This window comes from Stigmatopora argus, chromosome 5, assembly GCF_051989625.1.
Source record: "Stigmatopora argus isolate UIUO_Sarg chromosome 5, RoL_Sarg_1.0, whole genome shotgun sequence".
NCBI lineage: Eukaryota > Metazoa > Chordata > Actinopteri > Syngnathiformes > Syngnathidae > Stigmatopora > Stigmatopora argus.
In genome coordinates this window covers 8,483,236-8,508,509 of record NC_135391.1, presented here as the reverse complement: position 1 = coordinate 8,508,509, position 25,274 = coordinate 8,483,236, and the positions used below count along the sequence as shown (strand labels likewise).

Sequence of the window (25,274 nt, the reverse complement as noted above, 5' to 3'; positions counted from 1 at the left end):
ATAATAAATATTGCATCAGCTGTCACCTGAGGCCTACAGGAAATGTCAACGACCTGAAGAAAATATCTGGCCTGAGTCTGCACTTGTGCCTCCGCGCAGCGAGCACGCTGTGCGTGAGCTGAGAGTCGCAGAAGGACGCCTTTCAGTCCATGTTTTGTGCATTGTTTTTCTGAGACATCGGAAAAGAAGGCCTTTGTGAGGTGGTTTGCAAATTTCGCATGCAATCAAATCTCAAGAGTTATTTTAACCATTTTTAAATGTGTGTGTGTGTGTCAAAGATTGCCCTTCTTGTATTCGACCTCATTTTAGTTTCATGTGAGTGAAAGGGTTTCCTATTCCAATGGTGCAGCAGCGCACTGCGCACGGCTTGTTAAATATAGACATTTGAGTGAGCCGGTGGAGTAGTGGAAATGGAGAACCACTGTATTTACAGGACAGTCAGAATGATGATGTAACTTGTGCACAAATATACAAGCCTGATACTATAACTGCACTGATCTGATTTAGTCTGCATAGCCATCTGGACAAGAAATAATTCCAGCAATCAATAGCTTCACGGTCAAAGGTCAGCGGGGTAAAACTTATTTTCTGCCTGTGGGCCACGTCCACATTAAACAGTAATTTGAAGCTGTGAAGCCAAATAAAATCTTGCAAGACAACTCAACATTTTAAAAGACACTGCATTCAAGTATTAATATAGCTGAACTCTTAATGGTTTACCATCTAATTTACTGCTTAGACGCAATGCAATGAAGTAAAAATGCAAAAACCACATGGTCGGGCTTGTGTGTCAGGGTCAGGAAGCTAAAAATAACATACATAACATACTCAAGCGATCCTTTAGTGAAACAAGTTACGGTGGTGTGACCACTCGATACGGTTTTCCCTCAAATGGTAGCCAAGGGGGTCACTAAAGTCCAGTGTGTAGTTTATTTGGGCAGTGGGCTTACATGGTTTAGAGCGCTCTACACTGATGAAGAATCGAAACTTTTATGTTCCACTAGGAATGACGTGTGTAACTGTATGTTTATTCTAGGTTTCCGCACCGTCACATATCATTTGCACACTTGCCTCAATACGGGAGCCAAAGTACACAAGGACAAAAACAGTTATCGTATCAGTGGTGTGTACTAGGCTTTGTTTGCAGCTTTCATTAAACAGTTCACATGGGTTGCTTTGCCTGAAGATTATATTGTTTAAACATGTTTTTTAGAGAGACAATGGGAGGGGTTGTATTTTGAAAAGGGTGGCGGCTACTCCTCTCGTTTTGCTGCTCTAGTGTCACAATGTTTACCTTATGCACCTTTTTAATTCATTGTAGTTTTCATTTTCCCACAACTTTATCGGAGCACTGAACCAATGCGTAATGTTCTCTGCAAACAAGGCTTCAATGTCAACATAGCTTATTATAAAGTTGAGTTCCTTGTTTTGTTAGTTATTTGTTACCAGGTAACAAGTAGTGATGTCTTTGCTACATAGGCTATAACTTATATATTTTTCACATTTTTATCAAAACCACTCCTGTGGACTAATGACTTTTTTTTTACCCTTGTTTAAAAAAAAGTACAATCATTAAGTGAAATGAATTTGCAACATTGTATGAAGTATATGTTTTTAATTAAAATTTAAAAAAGGATTTTGCAAATGTTTCCACCCAACTGTAAATTAATCCATGAAGAAATTATATTTAATTTTCAAGCTGCTAGGACCATTTTTTTTTGCAATAGCAAATCATTTAGGCAGGGGAAAAAGAATCCACTCCAAAGCAACCAAGTAGGACTCACACTAAAGAAACTAAACCAGAGCTGCAAAGAGAAAATAGTTGACCCAAACCACAGTTGTTGCCCAGTTTCTCCCTGACAACTTTCCTGACCTCAAGACCATGTGGAACCCTCTCTTGTGTCCTATGTTTTTTGAATTTAGCCTTGGGGACCAAACCAAAATCACTCAATGGTGAATACGGATGCTCATGTCAATGATTTTCACTGTTCTATTTTTCCCCCACTTTGTGCCTAGTCATTTGCAAAACATCTTTAGTTTAAATGCTTAGCGCCCTAATCCATGCCAATGCACTATTCCAAAGCCTTCCAAGTCATGCACACAACAGCAATCAGTAAAAAAAAGTCAATCAACTATTTTTAACTACTAAAGAAATCTTATTCTGGAAGAAAAATAAATTAAAATGACAATCCCCATTGTGTATATAACCACAGTATTGGGTGTTGCTGAAACTTCCAAGTATTTCTCAGCCATTCAAAACATTTTAAAAATTATTGCATTATCATGTAAAAAGGAGTTGGTATAAACAAAAAGATACTGACAATGGGACATCGCAAGTTGGAAATGTTTATTATAGAACACAAGTGTCCAATCTAATCATGAAGCACATTACAGATGGAGCTACGTGCTCTCAATAGAAGCATGTTTGTGCGCTAGGGAGTGTGGAAGAAATAGCAAAGAGGGAGAAGAAAAGAGAAAAGGCACATATACACTTACTGTAGCCAACGATTCTGACCGCCAATAAGAGCACTACTTTGGATGGCCATGTAAACAAGGCTGGTTTCTCTGTACTACACCAACCAAATGTTGCCATCGCACCAGTGAAGATTTGTATGAGCCATAATTGCAGACGCATTTAAAAAAAAAAGACAAAACGAGAGGGGCGTTGACAACCAGCTCATCTAAAAAATATATTTGCGCAGTCCCAAAAATAATGAAACATTTGTTTTTGAGGTGTACCAAAGCTTTTCTGTACAACACTGGCACCTCAAGCAAACAAACGAATGATCAAGTCAAGAGGAATTTCAAGAAACAGTAACCAGATGTTTTTTAAAGCTGCCTTCTGAAAGCTCAGCTTCTCTGTATCCACGCTGAGCTCCAGAGCACAAATAAATAGTGTTGACATTGGACACCCAATTAAGACTAACCGACTCCAGTAGGATAAAGATGGGAAGCCAGGTTTCTCTGTAACTACACCTGCCATCAATAAACCTGCAGAGTCAGTGGGCACAAATTTCTTTTTGCGTAAAAAAATTGTTTAAAAAAAGAAATAAAATGAAACGACCATTTAAAAAACGAATCCAAGTTCATCTAACACCTCTGCAGACCAGAGCAGGGACACAGCAGCCTCTGACTTTTCTGTATGACGTCAGAAAACAGCAAAGGTCTGCAGCGGCATGTGGAGAGAGAGAGAGAGAGCTTGACATTATGGCTGTCTCTTCAGCCGGCAATGCATAGCATTTTGAGCAAAAAACCTTCCCATTTCAAGGTGCAACTCCCCCCCAAAAATCCTCCATAAAGTCAAGGAGTAATACAAGCAAAAATAAATTGGGCTAGGCATATTTGTTTTTTAAACCATACTGACCAATAAAGAATGCTGCTCAGAAAGATCATCCAGAAGGACAAGACAAAGATTAACTCCAGAGGTTCCTAGCACCATAGCGTGAAGGGCGAGTAAAGTACCACACAAACACTGTCCCATGATTACAGTAGTACCTTGACATACGAGGAATTTGAGATACAGAGCGTTGCATTTTTCCCACGTTTTTTTTTGCGTTAGTCAGTGCAGAATTAAGGGAAACGCAATGGGTGCAAAGCAAGCAGGTGCAATGAAGGGTAGTGCGAAAAGGCATATAACGACAACTGATATTAAGCACGAAATACTCGAAAAACGTGTGTGTATAGGATAATCGCTAGTTATTAGTTACTCTGTTAGTAGGTGGTGAATTACAACCAATAAAAATGTTTTTCCATTGTAAGTGTTTTTTGAGGATGGGTACTAATTTGTATTTAGTTCATTTCTATGGGAAATTTAGATTTGAGATACGAGTAAATCCACATACAAGCTCAATCAGGGAACACATTAAGGTCGTATCTCAAGGTATAACTGTATTAACCTAAGCCAATATTCAACGATAAAACAACTGCAACCAATCAAGTTCTAGCACAGGGTCAAGCTTAAGAAGGGACAAGTTTTGGGAACTCGCCAAGTAGACTGACAAGACAAAACAATGCCTGTGAGGTGACGGTGTAATAAATGTGACAGGCAAAAGTTTGGACAACTAAGGAGTTGCGTTGGTAAATAAAGAATATTTAAGAGAGCACAGGAGGAAGGAGAGAAGGAAGAGAAAGACAGCCAAGGGCATTTCACCCCCTGAATCTTGGAGGCTTCTCTGTAGTATACACCAACAAGCCTGGGGGCAAAAAGCTTAACAGGTTTAGTATTTGAGCTTTTTGGGCTTCTCCCATGGGAAGCAGTCACGGCCAAAATGGCCATAGGTTGCAGTCTTCTGATACATTGGCTCCTTCAGCTTCAGATCCCTAGAATACATAACCAACAGGTTTAGCAGCTACCACACACAAATGTGCCCAGATCAGATGCACACATTCAACGTCACACAGGCCAAACTCGGGGATGTGCTAGGGGAAAGACGCGTTTGTGCACCAGGCTGGTTGTAGAAGGAAAATGAAAAGCATCACACTTACCCACTTACCATACTTCCTCAGAGCAATGCTGTAACTGCAAATATTCGGCCAAAGTACAAAAAAAGCTCTTGCAACTCACCAAAGCTCACTAATCACCCTCGTGACGACAAATAGCCGAGGCCACGGCTCTTGCACAAAACAAAAGTACAAAAGCAAAGAAAACGGAAGCTACCGTGCGAGTGAACAGCGAGTGGCTTCAAGTCACACATTACCTGACAATGACTCCGGGACGAAGGTCAAAGTTCTTCCTTACAATGTCCAGCAGCTCCCGCTCGCTCTTTCTGGCAGTCCCATAATGGAAGATGGAAATGGAGAGGGGGTGGGCAACTCCAATGGCATAGGAAACCTAAGATGGCATATGTTAAATAAACATGCGGCGAGGTCGTTGGGAAGGAAGATTGCCAGAAGCTCTCGCGGACCTGAACCAAAACTCTCTTGCAGAGCTCAGCCTTGACCAGAGACTTGGCGACCCAACGGGCAGCGTACGCGGCAGAGCGGTCCACTTTAGTGTAGTCTTTGCCAGAGAAAGCTCCGCCCCCGTGGGCCCCCCAGCCCCCATAAGTGTCCACAATGATTTTCCGCCCCGTCAGGCCAGCATCGCCCTGTTTCGCAGAGGCGAGGCATTGGTGTGTGAGCAATGCTTGAGTTCTAACATGTCTGAATTCCAACCTTTTTAATTACCTGAGGGCCGCCAATGACAAATCTCCCGCTGGGCTGCAGGTGGTAGACGGTGTCATCGTCCAAATAATTGCAGGGGACAACAGACTTGATAACTTTTTCTTTCAGGGCATCCCTCATCTCCTCTAAGCAAACCTCCTCATCATGCTGAACCGAAATAACAATGGTGTGCACGCGCACGGGAAGCATGGCGCCGCGGTCCTGACGATACTGCACAGTAACCTGAGAGCAACCAAACGAGGGGGGAACTTAAATTATCAACAAATTGTAACTGTGGTGTCCTGACACTACTGACACCTTGGACCATTTGCCATTTGTTTTCTTAGCACTACCACATATTCTCCTACGTATCGACTACCTGTGTCTTTGAGTCAGGTCGGAGCCATGGCAGCGTGCCGTTACGTCGCAGCTCGGCGATCTTGGCGTTGAGGTTGTGGGCGAGGACAATTGTCAGGGGCATGCACTCCTCTGTCTCGTCAGTGGCGTATCCGAACATCAAACCCTTGAACGCAAGAGAAGGTTCAGTGTCACGCCTGTGTCCTTTTCAAAAGGGCAGGTTGAATCTCAAGGGTGGGCAAAACACCAACCTGGTCCCCCGCGCCAATGTCCTCTTCATTGCGGTCCACGTGGACGCCCTGGGCTATGTCGGGAGACTGCTGCTCCAAAGCCACAAGTACGTTGCAGGTCTTGTAGTCAAAGCCTGTGGCCAAAGAAGAGAAATGTTAAGACACCATAGTGCTGGACGATATGGTAAAATCTATTATCTATTACGATGTGTTCTATCATATGCCACACTTTAGTCGGAAAAAATATTAAGTGAATAAAGTATCGGTGACACATTTGAAAAGAGCAATAAATTGAATTAAAGCAAGAGTTACTTCATTTATCAAACACACCTTTAGCAGAATCATCATAACCAATATGGCGGACAGTATCCCGCACAATTTTTTGGTAGTCCACCGTGGCTCGCGAGGTAACCTCTCCAGCTAAGAGGATCATCCCCGTCTTGGCGACAGTCTCTGTTGGAACATACGGGAATTGTGAGGTCATCAAAACAAACATCCGAGTACATAAGCAAGGAAAACCTCCCCAAGTCTTACCGCAAGCAACTTTGGCATCGGGATCTTGCTTGAGATGCGCGTCAAGGACCGCATCACTGATTTGATCGCAGATCTTGTCTGAAAATTTGGAATAATTCAATGACAAGTTAGGTTGAAGCACATGCACATTGTATCCTACAGCCCACGTGCTCAGGGGGCGTGGCCAACCAAAGAGCCGCCATTTCCAACTTGAGCGCATGTGTGGGGGGCCCACAGCTAAGCAGCAACAAGAAGAAAAAAACCTTATCACGTCAATCGATATTTACTTAATGATTTAACGAACAACACTAGCTTAACCCCGCACGAACCATCACTAGTCATTGAAAGCGAGCTAAAGGTCCATTTCGGGAAGAAACCTATAATAAAAACATTTGCGGAATGTCCCTGTGCCCAGTCGGGCATAAAATTGTGAATTTATTCGAAATAATCAAACGAACTCCTCCCAATCCTCTACACATTGTTAGCCGGTTATCTAACAGTGATGCACAGTCATGGCGATGACTCAGCCTATTCTGAAGAAATTAGTTGAAATTCCAGACTTTGGCTGAAAATAGTTTGTCATGTCACAATCTGTACGGAAACACACGTTGAAAGACCATTTGGAGCGAAACAAACCTCAAATGAGCTAATATTAGCATGCTAGCTTAACGGCGACCGGCCCCCGCCTATCATTTCCTGGGCGAACATTCACGTGGATATACAACATTAGCGCGTAAATCATATACTTTGACGTTTACTGCTTTTGAGAAAAAGTAAGCCTCGTCTGCGCGTCGTCAGCTAGATGGATTAAAATGGACTGAAAGGTCAGCGTGTACTTACCGGGATGTCCTTCTCCGACAGATTCCGAGGTGAACAAGAAGCAGTCCTCGTCAATAACCGAGTTGTGAAAACCATTTATATAACCGTTCATCATCATTAACGACTAAAAATGGGCAAGGGCTCAAAGAGTGCGAAAAAACAGGAGCGTAATTGACTGGCAAATCTCACGAAGGTCAGCCTCGTTTTCTACTGGAAAGATCCCGGCAGCATTAGTAACCTCATGGCGAGCAGCTCGGTTATTTATGCACTCGAGTCCAGACAGGAAGTGGAACGTACCACCGTCACATGTAAATGGGTGTGCCTTCTGCGAACTGTACGTATTTGGCAAAATAAGATGAAGAGGGAGGGCTAAAATGCTGAAAATATGTATTTTTCTTCTTCTTCTTCTGAACTAGAGTCACCTAGGGGCGATACTATCTAGCCAGATGCATGAGTCACCAATCCATGTTGCTGTGGAAGGCGATGCTCTTTTCAATAAAATAATTATATAATTATTTCATCATCCATTCACTAAACTAGTATACTAGATTTAGACTTAGTTGCATATACCTATTCTTATTTATATTTATCTTATAAATTACACTGTATGCTTGTGCTGCTGCCACACCTGAACTTTCTCTATTGAGGAACGAATAAATAAAAATGTTAAAATTTATTTTGAAATTTTATGTATTTCTATGTATGATTATTTAAGAAACAAAATCTTTAAATTACTGTCTTATGTCCAAACCATGAAAAGATTGTAAACAGTGAATGAATTAATAGGAATGTTATTAAGCCTCTATAGGGCAAGTGACTATTTTTGGTCATTTAAAAAAATAAAAAAATAAAACTTACCCCATAACAACCAGGCATCACAAATATGTACAATGTAGGCCAGTATTAACATGTAGTATACATGAGCCAAAATGTCACAAGGTGAGTGAATTGGGGGTGCTGCAAATATAAAAATGCATATGTGAAATACAAGTGAAAATACATTTAAGTCCAGTTGAAGCTATCCGCAAACATATTGAAACTGGTCATAATTCTAACTCAAAACCTATTTAGTTCCCCTCGATATCTGCTCTTTGCATGAGTGCATGTGTGGTCTTTCTCTGGGTACTCTGCCACCCTCTCACATTACAAAAACATATATGAAGACTCGAAATCCTGCCAACATGGTATCCCCAAAAACTCACGGGTAGAAAGCGGACCCAAAACGCTGGTGAAGGGTCGTGATTTTCTACATTTGTTGAAGAAATGTATTGAACTTAAGTGTTGCATGTGAAAATAGATTTGTCCTACCTTGCAGAAACATGGTTAATAACAATGATTAATTATGAACATAAGCAACCACAAGAATATCATCAAATATCAAGGTCATTATATTAAATCTATTGTTAGCCTTTTCACATTAATCAGTATTTCTTGTTATCAAAAAGGTTGTACACATTGTAAAGAGGCGCAAAAGTGAATGAATGGTTATTTTTTTATTTTTCTACAGGGTGGTTGCTATAGTAGCTATAGTATCTCAATACCTACCTTTGTATTCAACCCATATATTGCAGACTCAAAGTAATTATATATATTTTTTAAAAAGCAGATAGTGAGTGGGGCAGAGCATAGTCTTATCTTTCATGTTCACTTTGTCATTGGATATGTAAAAATGTTCCCTTCCATTTTGCTCAAGGCAATCCTGTGTAATATGATTAGACTCTCTAAATTCTGAACATGTTCTACCTATTGTAGTTAATGCACAAATTTACCAGATCAGTCTGTTTTTTCACGGATTTGAAATAAGGTCCAGAATACATCAGAACATATCGCACTACAGATTTGTTGACCTATTCCTCGTTTGGAATAATCACCGTGTTTGGTGCTAAAAGCAATACTACTTTGTAAGAGTTCAAATATGACTTTCGACTGTCTAAGAAATAGCCTAGTGGGGTTTTAGGGTTAATCATAGTTGGAATCTGATTTTTAAAAAGTGCTAAAACATCATGATGAACTTTCTGGATACCCTCCATTCACTTTCCGTAACAACTAAATGGTGCAATCCTTGGCCAGTGTTGCGTCAGTTAAATGAGTCAGCATGGTTTTGTACAAGCATGATGCAAGGTGCACCTGCTTTTGCTACAAGCATGATGCAGTGAAATATTTCTTTCACAATTCATCAACAAAAAGTAAACTCTGCTCTGGAAATGACAGCGGCAGATTGCTCTCATCCCTACCTTTTGATGACCCAAGAAAAAACATATTCACATAGGATGTATTTTGTCCTTACCTGATGTTGCACATTTATCTCAAAAAGACACCAAATATAAAATACATCAGAAAAAATATTCTATAAAAACAAAAGGCCTATTTCACTAATATTGTTCACAAATGTAAGATTACCTCTACATCATATTAAAAAATGCTAATTAGACATGACTTGCAATTATTTGGTGCCTAATAATGAAGGCAACAAATGCAGTATATGTATCTTTATTAGCCTACTATCAAAATGACTTGACATTGGCTACAAATACATCATGAGCATTCATGATTAAATATCTATTTTCCGTGCAGTGCATTCTGTAGAGAATGAGGCACCACGTGACTGCTCTGTAGTACGATGCCACCTCAAGTATAATTTCATGAATTAATTATATTTCATTGCTTTGATTAAATTCAAAAAATGCATTAAAGAAAGCCAATTTTTCATCTCTTTTTTATGTTGCCTTCAAATGGTAGTCATACAAACACACGTGGGCCCAATACTATACAAACATAATAATGAAAGTAACATTTTATTGAAATCCATTTTTCAAAGCAACTTGAGAAAACAAAATCCTAAAATGAAGAAAAGAAAAACAATTTTCAATGATTATCCCTTACTTTCACGCCAATGAAATAATGTTCCCTCACTGGCCAGCAGAATTCAGGCTCATTTATCAGTTACACATAGCGTTTATCTAAATAAGAAAATAAATACACAATTTAAAGAAAATAAACTTTGTGGCATAGATTGTCTGCTATTTTCATAACATACTTCATCATACTCTATTCGAGACACATAGGAAACATTCTGTAGACATATTTTCACAAGTCACTGATCATGACATTTAATTAATCTCACATTCTTATTCCTTTTATATATATTTAAACATTTCACTACAGACCAAGTTGATTAGGTTATACTCTATTTCCATTTGAAATAAAATAAAATATATCATTTTACTTTGAACTCACCCAAAATCTTCATATTTATACCTGCAAAACTATCCCGGATAGTTTTCCTCACTTAACACTTATACGCAAGATACATTTTTAACTGTCAAAAGAGTTCTAATTTTCTAACAACTTCCACAAATGACAGAGTCAAAACAGCACTTGACGGCACAAAATCATCACAGCACCGGAATGAAGAGTAAATTTCACACCATGCAAACACACTCATTGCAAACACGCACGCACACGCACACCAAATCTTAACACACGCATACACTGAGGTAACAGCGACACAATACTGCCCTACTCTAAAAGTTCAAGAGGGTCAAAGTGTGTTTGAGGGGTCATCAGTGATCACACTAAAGTCACAGCGACTGCACTCCCAGTGAATGAAAAGTCACTGGAAATGACATTTAAGAAAGACAAAGGATTTGAAATTCAAATGGACGGAGCATGTATTTATGAAATATGCTGGATGTGGGTTATTTTAAAACAATTATTTAAAATTGTGCAGCTGCTCTACATGGTAGAGTTCTTTTCAAGAAATCACATTGTTCACAATTGATATTTTTTGAAAGGGAAGCGACTGCTCCCGACTATTTTTTTTTGGTTGTTCTTGTCAATTTGGTCAAAAGATGGGGTGTCAGATCTGGCCTGTTGTTAATGGCATCCTAATTGCCTTGACAATATCAGCTGTCCCGCAGCCAATAAAACTGAGTTCTGGTAGGACAGCTGTGCTGTGTCAGCTGAGAGTGATCCTCCCATGGGACGTCACATCTCACTGCACCCATTTGGGGGTCTATTTAAAGGCCTTTAATGCTTGCGTTCACTCTCTGCGGTGACATGTGCAAAGCTGCTGACGCCAGTGGCGGAGCCATCTAAAGCTGATCATACCACAGTTTTGTTCCATATTCCCGATTGGGTCATACACTATGATTGGGGAGGACGTGTGAGGTCACCTTCATGGTTGCACCAGTTTCCAAAGGAATAGATAATAATAAAATCATTTGAGAAATGATTGTTTATGTCTCATGACCTTTTCGCTTTTGTATTCCGTGCAGATCTGGCTGTCATGACTGACATTTTGATTTTAGAAATGCATATTACAAGCGATGTTGTCGCTGGATTGGCCAACAGACGTCATACAGGATGAAAAATGTTTCTTTTTATATTTCCTCTTAATACTAAGTACCTTTCTCCCAATACCTGATGATGATACAGTTTGCATGCTGTGCTTCCTCCAAGACTTTAAAACCTCTTTTTTACAGCCTAAGCCAGATCGCATCCTCATCACAATCACTGCCCCCAACAAGAGGGCAAGCGAGTGACCTTGATTTCCACTCTGGGAGAAAATGCTGCTGAAATATCAACAGAAATTTCAATTATGCCTTTTGTATCGTCCATGTCAAAAGATGCAAGACAGAGAAAAAGCTGCACATGGTGAAATAAATAGGAATGAAGAAGCCAACTCAAGGCTATCCAAGCCTTGAGAGACTTAATATTTGTTCCTGAAAAGGGATGACATCCCAAACTACACAATTTTATGAAAACAAAGTTCCAGTGTGTTAATAATCAAATGAAAGACGCACCCTTTTGGCTTTTGAACCACCAGGACTCAGACTCCCGTCTCCTCTCTCTGTTTGACGCTCTCCTCAGAAACAGGCTGTTGGCTGCCCTCTGTTGGGGATTTTATAGGCTCGTTATCAGATGCTGTCATGGATGAAGCACCGTCCGTGGCAGCAAGCTCCTTCGTTTTGGCGTCTGAGGGACTTCCGGAGCGATGGCGGTGGTGCTTGGATTTGTGAGGGCTGGGACTGCGAGAACCAGACTTTGCGATCACGCCAGTGCTGTCGTCTTCCGAGCTTAAGTCAGAACTGTCTGAAGAAGTGCTGTCATGGCCGGATGTGGGAAGCTGGATCTGTGGATACGGAATGGAGAGAAGTAGGCAAAATGAATAAAAACAGAAATACACACTGCTTGTGGCCCCAAGTAAAACTCTAAAGTACGTAGTAGATTTTTTTAAATAGTATTAGAAACCTTGGCGTTATGGCTGTGAATGCTCATATTTCAGTGCTATTGAAGTTACTAGACTAAAATGGGCCGATAGGACGCCGCCAATGGCAGCCAATGAGTTAAATGATTTGAGAGAAAAAAAACCACATTTTGTGCATGAAAGGATTAGAATTTGACGATTACCTGAAACGGTTCGGTGACACCCACAATGGTGTTCATGTTGTTGCTATAGTAACCCAAGATAAAATCTCCCGAGCCTTTGGGCAGTTCCTCTTCAGTAAAGGTGACCTGGAAAAAAAAAAGTGAGATATTCATAGAGTGTGAGAGAAAACAAGCAGAGCACAGATCCACTTTACCTGTTGTTCTTGTCTGTGATAATCGGCTTCCTCCTGTTTGGCCCACACGTATCCCACGTAGTCTTTGTGGTGTTTGAAACCCACCTAAAAGCAACACAGGCAAAGTCACAAATGGCAACAACAAAAAACCCACCATCAGCGAACGCCATCTTTTTAAAGTCAGATACACTTTTTAAGAGGTTTAACTTTTTCCCTACCTTAAAAAGTCCGATCCAGTCCCAGGAGCTGCGAGAATAGTTGGGTGCCATTTTAAACTTGACTACAGCTTCAGCAATACTATTCCACTCATCCTCCACCAAGACTGTGACTAGGGGAACATCCACCTTGTAGGGAAACTGGAGAGGAAATTTTCAATCACAATTCTTTGGTTAAATGAGTCATGTACAATGCTACACAGCATAATGAAAATACATTTAAAAGTATCGACTTTGTGTGTTAGTATTCCTCAATGGTGTCGTCACCTGAAGGGTAAAGATGGAAGAGACGGGTTTGTGGTCGCTGACTACGTATTCCATGTGACTTCTGTAGCAGTGCTGCGTTACTTTGGTGCCGCTGGTTAACCCCGAAACAGACCCACGCTTGCCGGCGTTGGCGGCGGACCCCGTGGCTCTCAGGCGCCAGAGGATCCGGTCGGTCCACGCCGGTTTACGTTTCTTCCCGCTGCGAGGAGGACATAGGGAACAAAAGGACAAGCTTAAATGACAGACACCTGCCTTTCAGAGCGATTCAAATCTATCAAATTGTTAATGGAGCGACAGAATGTGACCTCATGTCCTCCAGTGAAATGTACATCTACAACCAACCTGGTGTCATACACATTGGTCCCAACATCAAACTTGTAAGTGGGGGGAAACTTGAGAGGCCCCTCTTGGAATCCCTCCAACACTGTCTCACTGTCCTTCGCCATGTTTAACTGGAAGAGCAATAATTAATTACCAACATGACTGATTTCTGTGTTTCTCTTACTTCACCTTGTGGCTCAAACCCAATTTACACCCATGATCTCGATGAGTGGTCATTGATTAAAAAACAGCAGTAAAAATTGAATGTGGTGATGTTGATAGTTGGCAAATTTCAATTTTATTTTATTCATTCTTGTAGAAGTGGGTGTCTCTTTCCCTCACTGCACAGTCCCACTAATTCATTTGAAAGCTCATATGGATTGGACGGCTATCGTCATCAATGTTAGCAAATAAGATAATAATCTCGTTGTTATAGGTAATTTGAGAGCTTCCACAAGTGTTGGACAGGAAAATTGTACTAGCTGTATAGTATCAATGTGTAAAAAAAAAAGATGCATCATTCGCCTAAATTGTCACTTTCATTCTGTCCTCACATTAATCATGCCATCCAAACTTTTTCTTACCTGATCATTTTCCCACAATGTGGACAACTTGTTATTGTCAATGGCCGTTTTTACCACTTGCATTTCCAAGTCATCAATTCGGAAATTGAGGTCACCGAGCCAGAACACCACACTAGAATGCAATATAAAAATAAAAATAAAAAAAATTGTTCAGGTGATTAGGGAAAAGATAAAGATGTGAACGATGTAGAAAAAACACTTTTGTCACCTTAAAATACACTGATTGCTAAGACTATATGATCACATAGAAGTGTGCTTATGTGACGTACTCGTGGTCAAGGACACCAGAGGCTGCTGGGCCTTCAAACTGCTGCTGTTGAAGGATGCTCTCAAAATCCTCCATGCGCTGATCCGAGTTTTCCATGTGAGCCGGTAGGTGGCAGTTGAGGAAGCAGATTGTGTGACCGAACACTGACATACGGGCACTAACTCCACCTTTGTTTCCCTTAAGGCACACAGAGGAAAAAGACAGTATTACGAGCCATAAAAATGAATATATATTACGAGAATCAAATAGGTGACACGACTCATTCTTTTATGCGTCCACGTTTCACTGCTGTTTGTGTAAAAGGAAATGGTTTCTTTGTGAGCCAAGGAACAGAAATGACAAAAAGCACAAGTAGGGGTTCAAAAGACGAGCGTGAGAATATCTTCCCACTGTTGCCCCAATTAATTCTGCCTCATTGAATCACAAAAGACACTTGAGTGTGTAAAATGTGTAGAATGTGCTGACGCCCGTTAGGCACTCCGGACAACAGCGGGGTTTAACTTCGAAGTCAACGTTGCATAACTACAGGCCGTTGTTTAGTCAAGAATTCTGCCATGAGGACAATGCGCTCAAATTATCTGCACGTGATTGTGGAATTGAGATTTGCTGTGGCAACATTAGCTTTTAATCAAATACAATGTCAAAGCAGGGCCACCCGATGGTGCAGTGGACCTTTCGGCTAACTTCGGTGCGTGGGGTCGATTCCCGCTCGGTGCTGATTCGATTCTGAGCGTGAATTGTTGTCTGTTTGTGTGTGTCTTTCTGTATAGAAGTATTTCTCGAGGCAAAATTGACAAGACAAAAATCACTGCAATTTGGTTATTCAGTCAACATTCACTAAGACCATTTTCTAATCAATCGGTGCAATACCACACAGCAGCAAAATGGCTATCGGGAGAAAAAAAAATGGTATTTGTGCAACACTAGTGATAACCCTCAGAGGGTGGTGAATTACAGCTATATGGTAGATTGCTTTAAGCATCGGGGTTTAATGTCTCTATGACAGCGACTTAGTTTCATATTGGAGTGTGGAGGAAAGAATCGTGTTAGTGGTTATCTCACCCAGTAACCCCCAAGGCCAGTGCGGGTGGTCTCCGTCTGGACTCCACGCAGGAAGGGCAGATGGAAGTACTTGGCAAAAACCAGCAGCAACACACCTTGCATCCTTTGGGAGGTCACCTAAGGACAGCATGGCAGAAGACAGTTACGGTAAACAAGCACTTTGCACCATTCTAAAAAGTCAGAGTACAAATTTGCACATGGCAGCACCCAATTTCAACTGACTGTAAAAATTGCGTGAGCTCAGTGCCGACCTTCTCCTGGTTCTGAACCACTTCAGCCCGCAGAATGGTACGGGAGAGCTCAAGAACTACTTTGCAAGAAACAATGCACTTGAAGGAGGCGGTTTTCTAGTAAATGTCACTTGTCTGAAGGTCAGTTGTTTTCCTTTTCTCTGATGTGCAGTTGCACCATTTTCTGCATATTTTAATATTTTACAGAAGCACGTGCACGGGTCACAAGTAGCTGTGTGGATAAAACGCGGAAAATGGTTAACGTAAAATAATGCATGCTGTGCTAAGCTCCCCAATGGATATCTGCTTTGATTCTGCCCACTCCTATTCTCCTCATCCCAACTGCAGGCCAATGAAGCATAATCACACTGAGTCTGAAATGCCCCATAGCCAGTAATGGATGCATACATCTCCACGTGACTGAAGACCCTCTTGCTTGTGTTATTTATCACTGGCTCGCTGTATACTTTATTTTCATAATGATTTCTACTAAACTGTGAAGGGTACCAACTTTCCCAATTCTTTGTAGCACGGACATTATTTTTTTCATGCGAATCTAGCTATACAAGACGGCCATATTATCTACCTCAAATACAATTCAGTGTAATTTCACAAATATATAATAAAGACTATCCCTGGTATTGTGTTCATGTCAGTATTGACCATTTACATTTGTGTGTGCAAAAATAAATGGTACTTTTTACATACTGGCTGAGCATCAGTATTCCTAATTCATGGATACATAAATTGATACAATCAAGCCTCGTATTTAAAATTTAAATCTCTGCATTCGAAAACAAACAGGAATACAACGGTAATGAATGAATCGAATTAGAATCAATGAAGTGGAAAAAAGAGGCCGTTGAAATGGAAAAAAAAAAAAAAAATCAGATAATTGCAATAATTTACGCTTTGTTTACCTGCACGCTTGTTTTCTTCCATGTTAAGGATTATACATTGTTGCATCTCTTTGCAGAAGGCAAATCCATAAGAGGGCGAAAATTACCCACACTAACACTACTGATTGATTTTTCAAACCACATTGCACCTAAGAAAACCATTTCCTGGAGCACTTTCATCACTTTCAGCTATTAAAACTATGGCACATTACAGTAGTTCAAGTCGCAGTGGCCCCGCCCTTCATGGCTACAATACTGCATGTCAGAAACTCCCACTGGGATTTGATCATTTATTCATGTCAACCATACCAGCTACTCTACACACAAACATACCAACACCAGTTGGCTGCTGGCCTAACATACCATGTTGAAACGTCAAGCAAAATACAAACTATCATTATATAATAGCATCTTCCACTCAGACTGACCATGAGATTTGGAAGACAGTATTTCTGCCATAGGCCTATCAGCACAGACAACATTCTGATCCAAAAATAAAACAGCACCCAGGGAGACATTGTTGCAATCTTTGAGGTCGACAGCTGATTTACGCTCGCATAGATGATTACGCCACTCAACACGTTAACAGCGCTGACGACAATTCTTTCACAACAGGATACAGGAAACCCACCTACTATACATTCAATGGTATGTCTGTGCGTGGTATTGAAATGATCAACACAAGGAAAGCGCTTAACACGATTATGTAAAAACTAACTGCAACTTGACAATGCTCCATGTTTAAAATATTAAGATGTGCTATACAGTCAATATGATATTCAACAAGGTAACTGTAATAAGCAACAATTTATGGGATTCAATCCAATCAAATAACTACATCAAAAATACAAGGAGGGGTGATATTTTAATTTTGATTTAACCGTTTTAAATCAATAGATTGTATTGAGAACTATTTCTAATATTTTGCTTTAAAGGGAAACGAACACTCAACTTTATTTTATTGGAGCATAACAGTATAGTCTTGTACTGCTCCAGTTAAGTGCTCAATATACATCATGAAACCCAAAAATAAAAAATAAAACAAATGATAACTAAAATGTCTCAATGAAATATTGTTAAAAGATAAAATACAAGTTGAAAAAATGAAGTATATAAATACTAACAAAGAATGCCATTTTCCGTCTGCAAAAAAGATACATGAAGATACTCAAACAAACCTTGAGGTAAATAAAAAAAAAAGTGTTTCTAGTGTATGTGGTAGTGAACAAAGAATCCCCGTTGTACGAAATTATATATAACCATTGAAGATATGATTACTAATGCTCAAATCTAGATTGAGATATTTTAGTAGAATACACCTATTGTTTATGTGATGTATCTACTGTACTTGCATTACAAGACAATGAATCAACTCTGGAAAAAAACATGGATGTCCAGATGATTAAATTGTAACCGGATTTATAGAAAAGTAGGACCACAGGAAGACCAAGCAAGAACGAGCACTTGACTGTGCCCAACGAGCCTGTCGGAGCACGGAAGATAGCGGACACGCTAACATTACACGCTTGTTATAAATCATCACTCCATTTGCTGCTCAGGGAACAAAATGGGTAGAGGCAGCAGCAGCCCCACCAAAAAAAATGAGGCAACGCGCACGGACCTCATCAGTCATCGTATAGCAAATCTAAAGTCAAATAACGTTTTAAATGAATGAGCACGTGTTCCTAAGCAGAAACCATTACTGACCAGCACATATCCAAAGGGGCTGAGTCTCTCCATGCAAACCTCGCTCCACTGGTCTGTGAAGAGGACATCTTTCAGTCGTTTGTTAATCATCGAGTTGACTTCCTGCAGTCTTGGAGACACATGACAAAACGGACACGTGGTGAGCAGGAGAGCCTTCATTGTCTCATGGATTAGCATTTACGACAGGACCAATGACTGCTCGTTAGTCATTAAGTGCCTCAATGTCGGGCCACGATAACATGAAGAAACCACGGCTGCCGTGGCAAACAAACACTCACCCGATGATGTACATGTCTGTGTTCCCATCGCCGACGTTCAAGCCCAACAAGGAGGTGATGTCGTCTGGAGGTGTGGCTGATCCCACATTCCAAGTGATGATGTGAACCCTGCTGGTCAAGACACTACTAATCATCTTTTATTACGATAAAGAGCAAGATGCCTTGGCTACGCATTATTACTGCATGTCTGCCTCCAAAAATATTTCAAAGGTTAATTAGGGAATTCTGTCAATAATTCACAAAATTGAAAGAGGAAATGGCGCTCGGTAAAACATCTTATCTGTTCAAAGAGTCCGTGATTTGAGGTTGAGTCATTTTGCCTACGGATACCTTAAATCTTGTTTGCCTTCGGTATCGAGTTAAATTTGTGCTTTTTCCAGGCTGAAACTTCTCAGACAAAATATTTAGCTGATGGTGAATGTTGAAAGACAAATATTTATACACTTTAGATAAAAAAGACAACAAATAGATAGCAGAATTTGAAATGTTTGCGTGAACATTAATTTACATCTCATGCGCACCACTAGAGGGAGATCGAGTCCCTCTAGTGGTACTTGTACTGCTTTAGTGCCTTTGCCGTTGAGAGTGTGTGGAAGCATAACTTGCCTGAAATCTTCCACAGTCTGAGATTGAGTATCGGCTGTGCCTGCCACGGACAGAGCTCTCTGGGAGTGGAGGTTCAGATGAGCAGGTAAAGTCTTCTTGGCAGCTGGATGGGGCACTGAGGCAGCTCTGACCGCCTGGTGCCCGGGACCTTTTGGGCCAGATTTGGGACCGGGCCGGTCTCCAGAGGTCCTGACGAACGGCCCGGAAGCGGCTTTGGCCCGACTTGCCGCAGCGCCATCGGGTTGGCATCCATCCAGATCATCTTCTTGTGTGGGATCTTCTCTTGGTTCACATACATCAACAGAACCTTCTACCCTGGCGCTTCTCTGAGGCCCGCGAGGCCTGGCAACAGCAACGGGTGGGCCGGTGGTGGCCTCAGATGTTGGATCTGAAGGAGGTGGCGCGGTACTTTCACATGTTTTTGTGTTTTCCGCTTCATCCGGGTGCTCTGTTGGCATTTGGCTTTGGATCGGGTTGTCCGGGTTCATTGTATGTTAGGTCTGTCGCACAGAGGGGAAACAAAATCCATCACTGCAATTGTGTAGAAGACTTTACGCACTACAGCATTGTGCCAAATCAGCAAATCTTCCAAGAAACAGTGATCATCTATTCTAAAGTAAGGATTTAGTGGGAAAATATTTTGCTTACTCTCCATGCATAGATACCATTTTTTTGAATGGAATTGAGAAAATATTGAAACAACAACAACCAGTGCTACAGAATAGATAGTGCAGCATTTACAATTCTGTGTGTACTGTACTATGGTATTTAATTCTCCGTTTTTTTCTCCACATACAAGTCAACTGAGTTCACTCTGTTGACCCAACAGGATGCTCTCATTAATCATTGAGACTCTCCCCTGCCATGTCTTATTCCCTGCTGTTTGAAAACACATTGCTGACGCAGTATGAAATGCTACATAACACACAGCAACAATGTGTGTTTTGTGGCGGAATAAAATGAGACCAGTACACACTGCCCCCTTTTTCTTAATATGTCTGCTTTTCCGGCAGAACCAGAGACTTGGCTCAGTCGCTTTATATCAGCTCGAAGCACCTGACAAACACTAACACATCACACACCAGGAGAAGCTGCCTCAGTGACAACATGGCACAAGTCAAAAATATAAGAGACAGTAGTGGTAGTACCAAGTGAGCATGGAAAGAAAAAAAATAAAACTGAAAGATCATTTAGTCTATTTAATCCTTTAATAATAAATGTATCCCCCATGTTGAACAATTATAATGGTGATTTAAATCAGCACCAAGTTATGAGAAAATATGATGATCTTGATAAAACAACTTGATATGCAGCAAAGAACAATAGAAAACCATTAAGATGCAATCCAATTTTTAATTGTTAGATTCCATTTACAAATAATTAAAAGACGCGATTCTATTCTTGGGGATAAGACATAAAACAGTCTATGAACTGTAATAGCTTGTGAATTGAAGCCTTATTTAAAACTAGAATCAAGAGTCTTATTATAATTACTATTATTATTGTGTGTCTTCTCAACATCTACAATAGATATATGAATTAAACAAAAGAACAACAACAAAACGTGGTGTTTCACGACCATGAATGACCTTGAAAAGACAGTCGTGAATAGACGCAGAGCTCCACAGGCCCACATGCCGCCCTTATCGTACTCTGGCTCCATGTGTGACTACTCGGGAATGGTGGACAATTGTGCTCACGTGGCAGTGGGTGGGTCCAAATGGATAAGAAAAACCATAGAAGGACAGTTTTGCGAGACAGCCCATTTAGTGGCTCCTTCGTTGTATAAATCACATCCTTGGGGCACAGTCTATTTCTCCAAGATTTAATCCCCATTTCTCTTTTTTATTGTCTGTAAATCGTCACACTCCCATCGCTCTGGAGTTCCATTCTACCTACATTCTATGCATTCAATCTCAGGGCTGATTTTCGTCACCTAGTTGCTAGCTGTTTTACTTTCATGTTCCATCTCATCTCTTATCTTTTTACCCTCGTCATCTCACAAGAGGAAGTCCAGTCAACAGAGGTTTGACAAATGATTAACTCAGAGTTCTTTCAATCAACACTAGTTCCTGAAAAATGTCATATATGACACCAATGCCAGGTAGGGAGTAAATAGGGATTGCAATGAATTAGCATTCAAAACAATGAGTCAAGGCTAAATCATGTGCAGAATGAAGTGGGAAAATGACAAAAAAACAACATCACAACAGAAGGACATCTTTAGGTCAGGTAAAGCTGAACTGCACACAATAAAATTAACATTCAATGCTGTTCAAACACCCCACCATATTTTTTTCCTTTTTAAAATGTATGTCACAGCAAGAGCAAAAATATTTTCCATGCTGGGAACAGGCAGGACAGATTAGCATTTCCCATTCCACGCACGTCTGCAGACGAGAGAGCGGAACAATTTGATAATAACAAATGTGTCATGCTGTTTACATGCCCGCTCCTGAGGGCAAGGAGAGACAGAAGTGGAGAATGATGTAGAAGAACTCAAGGAAGGAGCTCCATCTAGTCCTGCTGAGAGCCCCAGGTGGATTTCTGACAACACTGATGGCTTTCAATGACTAATGATGGCTATATATTTTAGTTCGTTAGCGGTTAACGAATACTTGCAGGCAGACTATGGCCATTGGTATCTTACAATGCTCGGGAAGTGAGCTTATTAGAGTAGTTGTTCTCATATGGAATGATGAGAACCTTAGCATTAAACAATTGACAAATTCTATCGAGTAACCATGTGTAACCTTCAGGCTCAGTGCCTATCCTGTTTGCTCCACATTGCCTGATGTTTAAATTTGACATTGCAGCCAAAAAAAGTGTTGTCATTTCGGGCCCCCGAGGGCCACGTGTCCCAGTGAGGAGGACATTAATTTTGACCTTCACATATAGCACACTGTAACAGCTAGATATGTCCCTCGGGTCTTGGTGCCGAACCCTTTGAACAATTTTATGCCGTTTGGAACGTCATGTTCTAGATCAGCTGTAGCTTTGGTGACAGGATGTCAAATCTAATTAGAATATCGTAAATTGTCGTCGGTCTGTCCATCCACTTTCTCCAGTGGATGTCTTAAGTCAAGTTCGCAAAGCCAAGTTGTTCTAATGACTAATGATTGAGACTGACTTAGTAGCATCTTTACTTTTTGTAACAAAGTATTTCACTCCATTCTGACTCAATTACTTCAGAGCACAATTAATCAAAAATGTCACCAATTCTACATGATAAGTACACTTTTCAATAATCATAATGAAGAAATACACCCTTGGCTAAATTTGTCTATGTCCATGAAATTCCAATTAGTTAATTCAGTTTTATACAAATGTTTTGGGAACTGGTTCAAAATCGCAACCTCAGAACTGTATTAACATCGTCAGCAAAAATCCTCATAAGAAATTTATTGGGAATGTTTTTGTGCTAGCTAACTGTCAAGAAACACATTAAAAATATCAGCACACAATGGTATTAAAGCCAGATTCATTCAATTGTATCCCATTTAGAGACCAAAATAATTGGCCTTGAAGCCTAGATTTTGTGGCTCTTGAGAAACCGAATAATGAGGTCTAATTGTCACTCATCTGAGTGGAGGAACTAGAATGCACAGACGAAAACGTGAGTCGAATGCAAGTAAGCACAAGTCTGCAAGATGCTGAGAAACTGAAAACAAAAGTCACCTGACCGGCTTCCGTGTTGCTTCCTGTCAAAATCAAATGAAAATCTTTGCACAAGTAGAACATCTTCACACCATTTACTCCTGAGGAAGTGAGTGAATGATAATCAGGACCAATTCAACTCGAATGAAATAAACCAGTAAAACAGATGACATCACCTGGCAATTAAAAAAAAAGTCATTAAATGTTTGTATGACACATTAGGTTGCTGCAAACCCTGGCCACCGACACTGCATATAATGCAAATATGTGCTGTCAGGCCCTCATTGAGCCAAACTCTCAGTATGACCCCAGGTCATGGCTTATTTGTATATCGCGAAAGGAATGACTAATCGCCCCCGACGGCTACGATTTTATGCAGCCTAATTACAGAGTGGCTTCAAGGACATTTGAATGATTGGAGAAAGAAGATGAGGGCCATTTGATTCCTTGTCTTGCCATTATGCCATTTGAGTCCAGGCCTACATTAAATACGAGCAGAAAAAAATAGCTTGATGGTAAGAACGCATCATAACTATTGTTTAATTATTATTAAAAGCTGTTTGGAGCTTTGATTTGATATTCTTTCAGTGCAGTTTGAGGTCAACAGACTAGAACTAGAACACTTGCCCTCACCATATGGAGGCAATTGTAGGATAAATTTCTAGATTACTGATGAATAGACACTCACCCTAGACACTTTCATTTCAAGGTTTGGACAATATGGAAAGTTTGTCAAAGTTACAATAAACACATGAAAATCTAACGTTCCCAATTTTGACTTGAGCTCACAAAAGTTAATGTCCTGACGGTAATAAAAGATGAGACCTGATGCAAAACTGTCATCTTCAATCATAACTGCGCTGTACATCCCTGAATGCCACCAGTATTAAATTAAATCGAGATAGTTTCCGATTGGTTGATTTATTGTCAGGTGCATCAATATTTCACAAATGATTAAGAACAAGACCAAGCCAGATTTTTTCCTGCAGCTCATTTTTGTTATGAGCTACTGTCAAGTCACAATAACATTTTCAATAAAATCTGACACAAAGAATGTTTGTGTTTGTGTGTCTGAATATAAAATTGCAAGCAGTGCCATCAAGGATATGAAATAAGATTTGCAACAATTATGTACTGTACTGAGCATGCCTGTAGTTTTTGAATATCACAGCAAAAACGAAAGCAACAGATCTGTGCACTTGAACGACACTGCTAACAGTATAAATATAAAGATGACGCAGGCACGCATGTGGGTGTTTATATTCGTCACTTACCTGTTTCGTGCTGATGGTTAAAAGCTGATATTTCTTCAAACGTGCCCCCCAAAAGCTCCCCTCAGGTTGACCAGTAAAGACAAGATTGCTGGTGGCAGCATCGGCATCCCAGCGCTTGTCTGTTGTCCTCGATCGAAGAGACTACAGGGGTGAGGTGGATGGAGACAGTCGGCCAAGGCAGGAAGGCAGGCTACATCTCTCGGGGAGCCAACCATCAACACCACCGCCACCACCACCTCCCTCCTCGTCTTCCTCCGCCTCCTCCCCGCTTAAAGAGACACAAACACCGCTGCTGTTACCGCCGAGTGTCCTTCAAACCGGTCTTTATTCTAGACTACTTCCGGAACCCACCGTTGAAGGACACTCGTCTGCCCGATCCGCACCGTGACACCGATTCGCACTCGACCCTCACAATCAAGTCACATCAACGGCTTCCGTTTATAAGTGAGCCGATCGTCGACTGCAGGCCGGGGCATGATTGGACCGAGATAACAGAAACTAAGGCGTCTATACAGTGGCGATTGCTCGACGGAGAAGTGAAACCACACTGCCCTCCGGTGGTCATTATTGGGAAGTGTACAATCATCACTAAGTGATAGTGGAAGTCACTGTAAAAAAGAAATAAAGTTGAAACCCCAAGTAGGCTTCATCATAACAGTTTTGTTGCTCTTTTCCCCGTACCGTTTATACTCAAGGTAAATTTAACAAAAAAAAAGTTGCCATATGAAGGTTTAAAATGGCAAAATTCCAATTGGTCAGGTTAGGATTGTTGCTACCCGACAATAAATTCAAAGTGAACTACGACCGCCTGGCTCCAACAGGCAACAAAATTTAGCTGATAATTAATAACAAATAACAAGATGCATTCACTAAAACTCAGAGCCCTAACATTTTTTGGGTGATTGGCCACAAATAGCAGAGTAGCTATGTTTGCATTTACTTATGTAATTAGTCGTATCTGACATGGAAACAAGTGCAGCGCCAAGAATAAATGCAAATTTATTGCTAGAATATACTCACCACATTTTGTTCTGATCTATGCACAGATGGCAAGAGCAATTAAATAATAATGCACTTAATCAGGCATAAGACAAATATGGCTCTGAGGATCGATGGGTAAAAATGCCAAGGATACACTTCCAGAATTTAATTGTGATCGGTTCTTGAATATCAATGGAGCATCAATTTTAGTTAGTGTCCTCCCCAAGAAGAACAACAAGTAAACTTGTTAGAGCTCCCAGCGGCCGGTGCAAAAACACGTGTTGGTTTGTTTAATAATTG

General features: G+C 40.6%; 2 protein-coding genes across 4 annotated transcripts; both read right to left on the bottom strand.

Annotated features, from left to right (window-relative positions):
* Nucleotides 1-4,193: 4,193 nt before the first annotated feature.
* On the bottom strand, nt 4,194-7,341 carry mat2ab (methionine adenosyltransferase 2Ab). The gene is made up of 9 exons (XM_077600520.1): nt 7,083-7,341; nt 6,264-6,341; nt 6,060-6,182; nt 5,751-5,863; nt 5,522-5,665; nt 5,167-5,385; nt 4,905-5,087; nt 4,698-4,831; nt 4,194-4,320 (listed from the first exon to the last, which is right to left on the bottom strand). The coding sequence occupies exons 1-9, from the start codon at nt 7,177-7,179 to the stop codon at nt 4,218-4,220; spliced, it is 1,194 nt and encodes a 397-aa protein (XP_077456646.1). The 5' UTR covers nt 7,180-7,341; the 3' UTR covers nt 4,194-4,217.
* Nucleotides 7,342-9,843: 2,502 nt separating this feature from the next.
* inpp5jb (inositol polyphosphate-5-phosphatase Jb) lies at nt 9,844-25,217 on the bottom strand. Of its 3 annotated transcripts, XM_077599996.1 has the most exons (16): nt 25,014-25,217; nt 24,345-24,601; nt 23,994-24,261; nt 19,063-19,562; nt 18,457-18,564; nt 18,179-18,287; nt 15,343-15,459; nt 14,282-14,457; nt 14,013-14,124; nt 13,450-13,559; nt 13,108-13,306; nt 12,844-12,981; nt 12,647-12,730; nt 12,474-12,578; nt 11,867-12,195; nt 9,844-11,635 (listed from the first exon to the last, which is right to left on the bottom strand). In XM_077599996.1, the coding sequence occupies exons 4-15, from the start codon at nt 19,548-19,550 to the stop codon at nt 11,893-11,895; spliced, it is 2,049 nt and encodes a 682-aa protein (XP_077456122.1). In that variant the 5' UTR covers nt 19,551-19,562; nt 23,994-24,261; nt 24,345-24,601; nt 25,014-25,217; the 3' UTR covers nt 9,844-11,635; nt 11,867-11,892. The 3 variants fall into 3 exon arrangements, with proteins under 3 accessions (XP_077456122.1, XP_077456120.1, XP_077456121.1); XM_077599994.1 differs by having other exon boundaries at nt 9,844-12,195; XM_077599995.1 differs by having other exon boundaries at nt 9,844-12,195; nt 24,345-24,453.
* Nucleotides 25,218-25,274: the final 57 nt, after the last annotated feature.